The sequence below is a fragment of the Scyliorhinus torazame genome, chromosome 15 (assembly GCF_047496885.1).
Source record: "Scyliorhinus torazame isolate Kashiwa2021f chromosome 15, sScyTor2.1, whole genome shotgun sequence".
Taxonomy (NCBI): domain Eukaryota; kingdom Metazoa; phylum Chordata; class Chondrichthyes; order Carcharhiniformes; family Scyliorhinidae; genus Scyliorhinus; species Scyliorhinus torazame.
Genome location: NC_092721.1, coordinates 214,063,610 through 214,076,393, shown reverse-complemented (window position 1 = coordinate 214,076,393; position 12,784 = coordinate 214,063,610). Strand labels below are relative to the sequence as shown.

At 46.3% G+C, this 12,784-nt stretch overlaps 1 protein-coding gene across 1 annotated transcript in view; it reads left to right on the top strand.

Annotated features, from left to right (window-relative positions):
- LOC140391353 (dynein heavy chain domain-containing protein 1-like) overlaps positions 1-12,784 on the top strand; it is a 275,539-nt gene that overhangs the window by 59,308 nt on the left and 203,447 nt on the right. Inside the window, exon 7 of the mRNA XM_072475932.1 lies at positions 9,590-9,841. Coding sequence (XP_072332033.1) covers positions 9,590-9,841 — 252 coding nt within the window. The remainder of the gene's footprint in view (positions 1-9,589; positions 9,842-12,784) is intronic.

Here is a 12,784-nt window from a genome sequence, read left to right as displayed (position 1 = left end):
ATCACCCTCAATCCCCAGCCTCCGTATTTTTTGCAATAGCCTACCGTGGGGAACCTTATCAAACGCTTTGCTGAAATCCATATACACCACATCAACTGCTCTACCCTCGTCTACCTGTTCAGTCACCTTCTCAAAGAACTCAATAAGGTTTGTGAGGCATGACCTACCCTTCACAAAGCCATGCTGACTATCCCTGATCATATCATTCCTATCTAGATGATTATAAATCTTGTCCCTTATAATCCCCTCCAAGACTTTACCCACTACAGACGTGAGGCTCACCGGTCTATAGTTGCCGGGGTTGTCTCTGCTCCCCTTTTTGAACAAAGGGACCACATTTGCTGTCCTCCAGTCCTCTGGCACTATTCCTGTAGCCAATGATGACATAAAAATCAAAGCCAAAGGTCCAGCAATCTCTTCCCTGGCCTCCCATAGAATCCTAGGATAAATCCCATCAGGTCCCGGGGACTTATCTATTTTCAGCCTGTCCAGAATTGCCAACACCTCTTCCCTACGTACCTCAATGCCATCTATTCTAATAGCCTGGGTCTCAGCATTCTCCTCCACAACATTCTCTTTTTCCTGAGTGAATACTGACGAAAAACATTCATTTAGTATCTCGCCTATCTCTTCAGACTCCACACACAATTTCCCATCCCTGTCCTTGACTGGTCCTACTCTTTCCGTAGTCATTCGCTTATTCCTGACATACCTATAGAAAGCTTTTGGGTTTTCCTTGATCCTTCCTGCCAAATACTTCTCATGTCCCCTCCTTGCTCGTCTTAGCTCTCTCTTTAGATCCTTCCTCGCTACCTTGTAACTATCCATCGCCCCAACCGAAACTTCACACTTCATCTTCACATAGGCCTCCTTCTTCCTCTTAACAAGAGATTCCACTTCCCTGGTAAACCACGGTTCCCTCGCTCGACGCCTTCCTCCCTGTCTGACCGGTACATACTTATCAAGAACACGCAGTAGCTGATCCTTGAACAAGCCCCACTTATCCAGTGTGCCCAACACTTGCAGCCTACTTCTCCACCTTATCCCCCCCAAGTCACGTCTAATGGCATCATAATTGCCCTTCCCCCAGCTATAACTCTTGCCCTGCGGTGTATACTTATCCCTTTCCATCATTAACGTAAACGTCACCGAATTGTGGTCACTGTCCCCAAAGTGCTCTCCTACCTCCAAATCCAACACCTGGCCTGGTTCATTACCCAAAACCAAATCCAACGTGGCCTCGCCTCTTGTTGGCCTGTCAACATATTGTTTCAGGAAACCCTCCTGCACACACTGTACAAAAAACGACCCATCTATTGTACTCGAACTATATCTTTTCCAGTCAATATTTGGAAAGTTAAAGTCTCCCATAATAACTACCCTGTTACTTTCGCTCATATCCAGAATCATCTTCGCCATCCTTTCCTCTACATCCCTAGAACTATTAGGAGGCCTATAAAAAACTCCCAACAGGGTGACCTCTCCTTTCCTGTTTCTAACTTCAGCCAATACTACCTCGGAAGAAGAGTCCCCATCTAGCATCCTCTCCGCCACCGTAATACTGCTCTTGACTAGCAGCGCCACACCTCCCCCTCTTTTGCCTCCTTCTCTGAGCTTACTAAAACACCTAAACCCCGGAACCTGCAACATCCATTCCTGTCCCTGCTCTATCCATGTCTCCGAAATGGCCACAACATCGAAGTCCCAGGTACCAACCCACGCTGCCAGTTCCCCTACCTTGTTTCGTATACTCCTGGCATTGAAGTAGACACACTTCAAACCACCTACCTGAACGCTGGCCCCCTCCTGCGACGTCAAATCTGTGCTCCTGACCTCTATACTCTCATTCTCCCTTACCCTAAAACTACAATCCAGGTTCCCATGCCCCTGCTGCATTAGTTTAAACCCCCCCAAAGAGCACTAACAAATCTGCCCCCCAGGATATTTGTGCCCCTCAGGTTCAGATGTAGACCATCCTGTCTGTAGAGGTCCCACCTTCCCCAGAAAGAGCCCCAGTTATCCAAAAATCTGAAACCCTCCCGCCTGCACCATCCCTGTAGCCACGTGTTTAAATGCTCTCTCTCCCTATTCCTCATCTCACTATCACGTGGCACGGGCAACAACCCAGAGATAACATCTCTGTTTGTTCTAGTTCTGAGCTTCCATCCTAGCTCCCTGAAAGCCTGCCTGACATCCTTGTCCCCTTTCCTACCTATGTCGTTGGTGCCAATGTGGACCACGACTTGGGGCTGCTCCCCCTCCCCCCTAAGGACACAATAGTGTCCCGACTGTGTAAATTGTAAGTCCACCGTCTTTCCAAAAACTGTTGCCTTATCCTGTTCCATATCCAGTTTCATGTGTGCTTTCTTCATCGACGGTCTGCTCAGAAGCAAAGGTATCTCACTTGATACAACATCCGTGCTAATGAAATGATTCACTCCGGCAATATTGCAAGGGATCACCACTCTTTTCAGCGACTTCAGAGTATTATCATCCCTAAACCTGAAACTTGCGGAACTTTCAAATTCCTTAACCTTGTTACGATTTTCAGCATTCAAAGAGTCCAGGTAACATTTTAACCAGTCAATTCCACACACAGTAGATGTGCAGCCACTATTCACTACAGCACAGTTGAAGGATTCTGCAACCAACACCCTCATTACCGGCGTAAAACTGCTTATCAATAGGACAATACCTTCTTTCTGGTCACTGTCTTTTTCCTCTTCTGACTCTTCCGTGTCATGTGTCGCTTCAAACACTCTTATAACGAGTTGGACAGTTGAAAGCATAATGGTATTTTTATTGAGAGTCACATCGAAACATCGATTTATCATGTCCCATGCATTTCTGGGATTCATCTTCCTATTGTAGGTTCTAACTGGGTTTCTGTGTTCATAATTTCCTTGTCTCGGTCTCCTTCTAAAGTCTTGAGCCCTGTTCGTAGCCATACGATTTTGCCATCCTGTTAGTAGTGTATCTTCCAGATTCTGCCTTATTGCAGGCTGACCGATTTGGGTCATCAGGGCCATCGGAATCGAATGTTTCCCCAGAAACTTTTGTAAAGCTTCTGTCATCTGTTCGAATAACGTATCCTTATCAGTAAACTGAACTCCTGTCAAAACCAGGAGCCTATCCATGTTGCTCACTCTAGCACAGTCAAGTAATTTAAAGGCCAACACAGACTGTGGAAATTCCAGGTTGTGTTTCTGCAGCCTTTTATATAGTCTGCCAAATTCCATTATATAGTCTTCCATGGAGATATCCTCCATTTTCCGGAACTTATCAAAATCCGACCATGCTGCATACGCACTTAACAAGTCATCATTCTTATAAATCTTATCCACATAATGTAATACAGTCTCCAGACCTTCTTCTGAGTCTAACTCTTCCAATTCCAGCTCAGAAAGTACTTTGTTTCGGATTTTACTGCCATAAGGTAGAGAAAGAGCCAATGCCATACCTTGTTTTCTCTTTCCCAAAGCAGTTACCTTAGTCCACATAACTACTGCACATCTCCATTGGTCGTACGATTCCCTTTCAGAAAATAAGGGAGGATCGTCATATCCAGCCATCTTTATCCTCGGTTCAGCCATATATCCCTTTTTTTTTCTCTCACTCACTCCTTGGTTTGATCTGGAAAAGTTGTATCTTTCAACCCTTCACATTTACACAGCAACCTTCCTCTGCTACCAATTGTTAGACGTTTTAGTTGCTGTGATATGAAGAGTCTAAAGTTCTTGTTCCTTTTTCACAAACCAACATTTATTTCCATCCAACAGCCTTTGCACAAATCTCTCACTATACATCACCTGACAGAGGCCACCTGAGGCCCCTTTACATATCAGTTTCAATTAATGGATATTTAACATAAATGCGACAACTAATTGCAATGTCTCTTAACCCATTACTTAACAAAATGGACTATAATTTAAATGGTAAAAAATTGCAGCACGCTGCTGTGCAGAGGGACCTGGGTGTTTTTGTGCATGAATCACAAAAAGTTGGTTTGCAGATGCAGCAGGTAATTAAGAAGGCAAATGGAATTTTGTCCTTCGTTGTTAGAGGGATGGAGTTTAAAAGCAGGGAGATTATGTTGCAGCTGTATAGGGTGCTGGTGAGGCCACACCTGGAGTACTGTGTACAGTACTGTGTACAGGTCTCCTTACTTGAATCATAGAATTTACAGTGCAGAAGGAGGCCAATCAGCCCATCGAGTCTGCACCGGCTCTTGGAAAGAGCACCCTACCCAAGCCCACACCTCCACCATATCCCCATAACCCGGTTACCCCACCCAACACTAAGGGCAATTTTGGACACTAAGGACAATTTAGCAAGGCAAATCCACCTAACCTGCACATCTTTGGACTGTGGGAGGAAACTGGAGCACCCGGAGGAAACCCACGCACGCATGGGGAGAACATGCAGACTCCGCACAGACAGTGACCCAAGCCGGGAATCGAACCTGGGACCCTTGAGCTGTGAAGCAATTGTGCTAACCACTATACTACCATGCTGCCTTGAGAAAGGATGTACTGGCACTGGAGGACGTGCAGAGGAGATCCAGTAGGTTGATTCCAGAGTTGAGAGGATTGGCTTATGAGGAGAGACTGAGTAGGCTGGGACTGTACTCATTGGAATTTAGAAGAATGAGGGAGGAACTTACAGAAACATATAAAATTATGAAGGGAATAGATAGGATAGAAGCAGGGAGGTTGTTTCCACTGGCGGGTGAACCTAGAACTAGGGGGCATAACCTCAAAATAAGGGGGAGCAGATTTAGACTGAGTTGAGGAAGAACTTCTTCACCCAAAGGGTTGTGAATCTGTAGAATCCCCTGCCCAGTGAAGCAGTTGAGGCGACCTCGTTAATGTTTTTCAGATTTTATTTTTAAAATTTAGAGTACCCAATTCATTTTTTCCAATTAAGGGGCAATTTAGAACATACATAGAACAATACAGCGCAGTACAGGCCCTTCGGCCCACGATGTTGCACCGAAACAAAAGCCATCTAACCTACACTATACCATTATCATCCATATGTTTATCCAATAAACTTTTAAATGCCCTCAATGTTGGCGAGTTCACCACTGTAGCAGGTAGGGCATTCCACGGCCTCACTACTCTTTGCGTAAAGAACCTACCTCTGACCTCTGTCCTATATCTATCACCCCTCAGTTTAAAGTTATGTCCCCTCGTGCCAGCCATTTCCATCCGCGGGAGAAGGCTCTCACTGTCCACCCTATCCAACCCCCTGATCATTTTGTATGCCTCTATTAAGTCTCCTCTTAACCTTCTTCTCTCCAACGAAAACAACCTCAAGTCCATCAGCCTTTCCTCATAAGATTTTCCCTCCATACCAGGCAACATCCTGGTAAATCTCCTCTGCACCCGCTCCAAAGCCTCCACGTCCTTCCTATAATGCGGTGACCAGAACTGTACGCAATACTCCAAATGCGACCGTACCAGAGTTCTGTACAGCTGCAACATGACCTCCCGACTCCGGAACTCAATCCCTCTACCAATAAAGGCCAACACTCCATAGGCCTTCTTCACAACCCTATCAACCTGGGTGGCAACTTTCAGGGATCTATGTACATGGACACCTAGATCCCTCTGCTCATCCACACTTTTAAGAACTTTACCATTAGCCAAATATTCCGCATTCCTGTTATTCCTTCCAAAGTGAATCACCTCACACTTCTCTACATTAAACTCCATTTGCCACCTCTCAGCCCAGCTCTGCAGCTTATCTATATCCCTCTGTAACCTGCTACATTATTCCACGCTATCGACAACACCAACGACTTTAGTATCGTCTGCAAATTTACTCACCCACCCTTCTGCGCCTTCCTCTAGGTCATTGATAAAAATGACAAACAGCAACGGCCCCAGAACAGATCCTGGTGGTACTCCACTTGTGACTGTACTCCATTCTGAACATTTCCCATCAACCACCACCCTCTGTCTTCTTTCAGCTAGCCAATTTCTGATCCACATCTCTAAATCACCCTCAATCCCCAGCCTCCGTATTTTCTGCAATAGCCTACCGTGGGGAACCTTATCAAACGCTTTGCTGAAATCCATATACACCACATCAACTGCTCTACCCTCATCTACCTGTTCAGTCACCTTCTCAAAGAACTCAATAAGGTTTGTGAGGCATGACCTACCCTTCACAAAGCCATGTTGCCTATCCCTGATCATATTATTCCTATCTAGATGATTATAAATCTTGTCTCTTATAATCCCCTCCAAGACTTTACCCACTACAGACGTGAGGCTCACCGGTCTATAGTTGCCGGGGTTGTCTCTGCTCCCCTTTTTGAACAAAGGGACCACATTTGCTCTCCTCCAGTCCTCTGGCACTATTCCTGTAGCCAATGATGACATAAAAATCAAAGCCAAAGGTCCAGCAATCTCTTCCCTGGCCTCCCAGAGAATCCTAGGATAAATCCCATCAGGTCCCGGGGACTTATCTATTTTCAGCCTGTCCAGAATTGCCAACACCGCTTCCCTACGTACCTCAGTGCCATCTATTCTATTAGCCTGGGGCTCAGCATTCTCCTCCACAACATTATCTTTTTCCTGCGTGAATACTGACGAAAAATATTCATTTAGTATCTCGCCTATCTCTTCAGACTCCACACACAATTTCCCATCCCTGTCCTTGACTGGTCCTACTCTTTCCCTAGTCATTCGCTTATTCCTGACATACCTATAGAAAGCTTTTGTGTTTTCCTTGATCCTTCCTGCTAAATACTTCTCATGTCCCCTCCTTGTTCGCCTTAGCTCTCTCTTTAGATCCTTCCTCGCTACCTTGTAACTATCCATCGCCCCAACTGAAACTTCACACCTCATCTTCACATAGGCCTCCTTCTTCCTCTTAACAAGAGATTCCACTTCCTTGGTAAACCACGGTTCCCTCGCTCGACACCTTCCTCCCTGCCTGACCGGTACATACTTATCAAGAACACGCAGTAGCTGATCCTTGAACAAGCCCCACTTATCCAGTGTGCCCAACACTTGCAGCCTACTTCTCCACCTTATCCCCCCCAAGTCACGTCTAATGGCATCATAATTGCCATTCCCCCAGCTATAACTCTTGCCCTGCGGTGTATACTTATCCCTTTCCATCATTAACGTAAACGTCACCGAATTGTGGTCACTGTCCCCAAAGTGCTCTCCTACCTCCAAATCCAACACCTGGCCTGGTTCATTACCCAAAACCAAATCCAACGTGGCCTCGCCTCTTGTTGGCCTGTCAAAATATTGTGTCAGGAAACCCTCCTGCACACACTGTACAAAAAAACGACCCATCTAATGTACTCGAACTATATCTTTTCCAGTCAATATTTGGAAAGTTAAAGTCTCCCATAATAACTACCCTGTTACTTTCGCTCTTATCCAGGATCATCCTCGCCATCCTTTCCTCTACATCCCTAGAACTATTTGGAGGCCTATAGAAGACTCCCAACAGGGTGACCTCTCCTTTCATGTTTCTAACCTCAGCCCATACTACCTCGGAAGATGAGTCCCCATCTAGCATCCTCTCTGCCACCGTAATACTGCTCTTGACTAGCAGCGCCACACCTCCCCCTCTTTTGCCTCCTTCTCTGAGCTTACTAAAACACCTAAACCCCGGAACCTGCAACATCCATTCCTGTCCCTGCTCTATCCATGTCTCTGAAATGGCCACAACATCGAAGTCCCAGGTACCAACCCATGCTGCCAGTTCCCCTACCTTATTTCGTATACTCCTGGCATTGAAGTAGACACACTTCAAACCACCTACCTGAACACTGGCCCCCTCCTGCGACGTCAAATCTGTGCTCCTGACCTCTGTACTCTCATTCTCCCGTACCCTAAAACTACAATCCAGGTTCCCATGCCCCTGCTGCATTAGTTTAAACCCCCCCAAAGAGCACTAACAAATCTCCCCCCCAGGATAATTGTGCCCCTCAGGTTCAGATGTAGACCATCCTGTCTGTAGAGGTCCCACCTTCCCCATAAAGAGCCCCAGTTATCCAGAAATCTGAATCCCTCCCGCCTGCACCGTCCCTGTAGCCACGTGTTTAATTGCTCTCTCTCCCTATTCCTCATCTCACTATCACGTGGCACGGGCAACAACCCAGAGATAACAACTCTGTTTGTTCTAGTTCTGAGCTTCCATCCTAGCTCCCTGAAAGCCTGCCTGACATCCTTGTCCCCTTTCCTACCTATGTCGTTAGTGCCAATGTGGACCACGACTTGGGGCTGCTCCCCCTCCCCCCCAAGGACCCGGAAAACACGATCCGAGACATCACGTACCCTTGCACCTGGGAGGCAACATACCAAATGTGAGGCTCTCACGCTCCCACAAAATCTCCTATCTGTGCCCCTGACTATCGAGTCCCCAATTACTAATGCTCTGCTCCTCTCCCCCCTTTCCTTCTGAGCACCAGGGACAGACTCCGTGCCAGAGGCCCGTACCCCATGGCTTACCCCTGGTAAGTCCCCCCCCCCCCCCCCCCCCCCACAAGTATCCAAAGCGGTATACTTGTTACTCAGGGGAACGACCGCAGGGGATCCCTGCACTGACTGCTTCTTCCCAGTCCCTCTTACAGTTACCCATCTATCTCCAATCTTTGGTGTAACTAATTCCCTGAAGCTGCTATCTATGACCCTGTGACCCTCTGCCTCCCGAATGATCCGAAGTTCATCCAACTCCAGCTCCAGTTCCCTAACTCGGTCTTGGCGGAGCTGGAGATAGCTGCACTTCCTGCAGGTAAAATCAGCAGGGACACTAACGTCATACCTCACCTCAAACATCCTGCAGGAGGAACATTGCACTCCCTTCCCTGCCATTCCTCTAACTTTCTACCAAGATCTGGCTAATAAATAAATTTAAAAAAAAAAAAAAGAATAATATAATCTGGCACTTACCTCACACCAATGGGTTTTATTATTAGGTTAGAGGAGGAGGGCTGGTGGGAGACACTACACGTGTAGTGTCTCGGGTTTCCTCTCCACCAGAATTTATTGGGGAGGGGGGGAGGGGGGGAACCTTCCCAGAAGTCCTCGGGTCGAACTTCCGGTTCGAACTTCCGGTTCCCGCCTTAAAAAATAAAGTTTTAAAAAAATAATAAAACAGCAAAGAAGATCAGAAACGGGATTTTAAACTTAAATACTCACCCACCGGCAGCCCCTGCACGCCGCTCCCGCCGAAACTCCAAGTGCTGCTCCTATGTATCTATGTATCTTCCTTATTTCAGCATTAGCCTCTCTCATGCATTTGAGATATTTAACAATTTTCACATTCATCACAATTCTAACAGTTTTCAACTCTTTCTAACAGACTTGAATCAGTGTTTAACACTCTCAAACATTATTGACTACTGCTAATGTTCCCTCATTTGGAATACTCGTGGACACTCCCAACGTTTCATAATGGACAATCTGTGTTCTTATCTCCTTCTATCTGCGCCCCATCCAGACAGTTTAAATATGATGCTGCTTCTTATCTGAGACTGTCTGATTTGCTGCTGTCTTGATGTAGCCCTGTCTACCACACTCTGATGGTCTGATTCATTGAGTTCTTGTTGGCGATGCAGGTACGTGAGGACAGCTACAAAATGATTCAAGACTGTGTGGCACAGCTAGAGCTAATAATTGGCAACTTTGTGAAGGATCCAGTGCATGTCCAGCGAGTGCATCAGGAGGTGGCCGAGAAACAGCTGCAAGAGGCCAGGCAGGTGACACAGAACCTGGGGCGTTTAGGAGCTCTGGTCAGTCATATGATGGTGCAGAATCTCATCACCCTGGCCCAAGACCAGGTCAGCGACTTTGTTCGAGATGTGTTGCAGGTATGAGCCTTTCAAATAACCAGAATTAGAGAATGCTGGATGGGTGTCATTGCCAATCTCACAACCCTCAAATGTGTAACATAAAAACAAAAGAGTGCAGAAGTAGAACACAGCCCATTGAGCCTGTTCCATCATTCAATACAATCAGAGCTGATCTGATTTTGATTTGATTTGATTTATTGTCACATGTACCAAAGTGCAGTGAAAAGAATTTTTATGCGGCCAAGGGAACGTACACAGCAGTAGACAAAAGAATAATCAATAGAGAACATTGACAGATGGTACATCGACAAACAGTGATTGGTTACAGTGCGGAACAAGGGGCCAAACAAAGCAAATACATGAGCAAGAGCAGCGTAGAGCGTCGTGAATAGTGTCTTACAGGGAACGGATCAGTCCGAGGGGCCGTCGTTGAGGAGTCTAGTAGCTGTGGGGAAGAAGCTGTTCCTATGTCTGGATGTGCGGGACTTCAGACTTCTGTACTTTCTGCCTGATGGAAGGGTCTGGAAGAAGGCAATGCCTGTGTGGGAGGGGACTCTGATAATGCTGTCTGCCTTCCTGAGGCAGCGAGAGGTGTAGACAGAATCAATGGGAGGGTGGCAAGCTTGTGTGATGCGTTGGGCTGAGTTTGATACACTTTGCTGCTTGCGATCTTGGGCCGAGCAGTTGCCATACCAAGCTGTGATGCAGCCGGATAGGATGCTCCCTATCGCACATCTGTAGATGTTTGTGAGAATCTTCCATTTTAATTGAGGATTCCAAATACCCACAACCCTCTGGGATTGAGAATCCCAAAGATTCACAACCGTCTGAGTGAATAAATTTCTCCTTGTCTCAGTCCTAACTGATCGGCCCCTAATCCCGAGACTGGGTCTTCCGTGTTTCCGATTCCCCGACCAGGGGAAGTATCCTCTCAGCCTCCACCCTATCAAACCCCCTCAGAATCCGGTATGTTTCAATGAGATAGATCAGACCTCATTCTCCTAAACTCCAGAGAATATCAACCCAATTTACTTCACCACTCTCTCGGACAACTCCCTCCTCCCTACCAGTGAACGTTCGCTGTCAAGAGTCCAAGGCAAGTTTATCATTTCTTAAACGTGGAGATCAAAACTGCTCAAAATACTCCAGATGTGGTCTCAACAAAACACTGTACAACTCTAGCAAGATTTTACATCTGTACTTCAATCCCCTCACAATAAAGACCAACGTGCCATTTGTTGTCCGAATTGGTTGTTGCACCTTCCTGCGCTCCTTGTGCAAATACTCAAGTCTCTTTGAACGTTAACACTTTCAAAACCATAAGATAAGATACAGGAACAGAATTAGGTCATTCAGCCCATCAGGTCTGCTCCGCCATTCAATCATGCCTGATATTTTTTTCATCTCCATTCTCCTGCCTTCTCCCCATAACCCCTGACCCCCTTATTAATCAAGAACCTATCTATCTCTGTCTTAAAGACACTCAGTGATTTGGCCTCCACAGCCTTCTGCGGCAAAGAGTTCCACAGATTCACCACCCTCTGGCTGAAGAAATTCCTCCTCATCTCTGTTTTAAAAGATCGTCCCTTCAGTTTGAGGCTGTGCCGTCGGGTTCTAGTTTCTCCTCCCAGTGGAAACATTTTTTCCACATCCATTCTATCCAGCCCTCTCAGAATTCTGTAAGAACCCCCTTCATCCTTCTAAACTCTGTGGAGTACAAACCCAGAGTCCTCAACCGCTCTTCATATGACAAATACTTCATTCCGGGGATCATTCTTGTGAACCTCTTCTGGACCACCCTGTCCAAGGCCAGCACATCCTTCCTTAGATACGGGGCCCAAAACTGCTCACAGTACTCCACATGGGGTTTGACCAGAGCTTTATACAGCCTCAGAAGTACATCCCTGGTCTTGTATTCTAGCCCTCTCGACATGAATGCTAACATTGCATTTGCCTTCCTAACTGCCGACTGAATATGCACGTTAACCTTAAGAGAATCCTGAACTAGGATTCCGAAGCCCCTTTTCCCAATCAGAAAATAGTCTATGCCTCTTTTCTTTCTTCCAAAGTGCATAACCTCACACTTTTCCACATTGTATTCCATCTGCCACTTCTTTGTCCACTCTCCTAGCCTGTCCTACAGATCTTTGTATCGTCTGCAAACTTAGCAAAAGTGTCTTCAGTTCCTTCTTCTAGATCATTAACGTATATTATGAATAGTTGTGGTCCCAACACCGACCCCTGAGGCACACCACTAGTCACCGGCTGCCATCCTGAAAAAATAACCTTTATCCCCACTCTACCTTCTGCCAGTCAGCCAATCCTCTATTCATGCCAGTACCTTGTCCCTAATATCATGGGCTCTTATCTTATTTAGCAGCCTCCTGCATAGCACCTTGTCAACGGCCTTCTGGAAATCCAAATAGACCACGTCCACTGGTTCTCCTTTGTCTAATTTCCTCGTTAATTCTCAAAGAATTCTAACGGATCTTTCAGGCATGACCTCCCTTGATGAAGCCGTGCTGACTCAGTCCTATTTTACCATGCACTTCCAAGTACTCCGCGATTTCATCTTTCGTAACAGATTCTAAATCTTACCAATGACTGAAGTCAGGCTAACCGGTCTATAATTTCACGTCTTCTGCCTCCCTCCCTTCTTAAACAGTGGTGTTACATTCACCACCGCCCAGTCCTCTGGGACCACTCCTGCCTCCAGTGATTCCTGAAAGATCACCACCAAGTTTCACACCTTGTAAAAAATATCCTGCTTTTCTATTCATACAACCCCAAAGTGAATAGCTTCACATTCTCTAAATTATACACCACTTGTTATCTTGTTGCCTACTCACTTAACCTGTCTGCAGCCTCTCTGCGTCCTCCCCACAGCTTACCTTCCCACCTCGTTTGGTATCATCAGTAAACTTAGATACGTCACTCTCTGTCTCTCTGTGTGAGTAACAT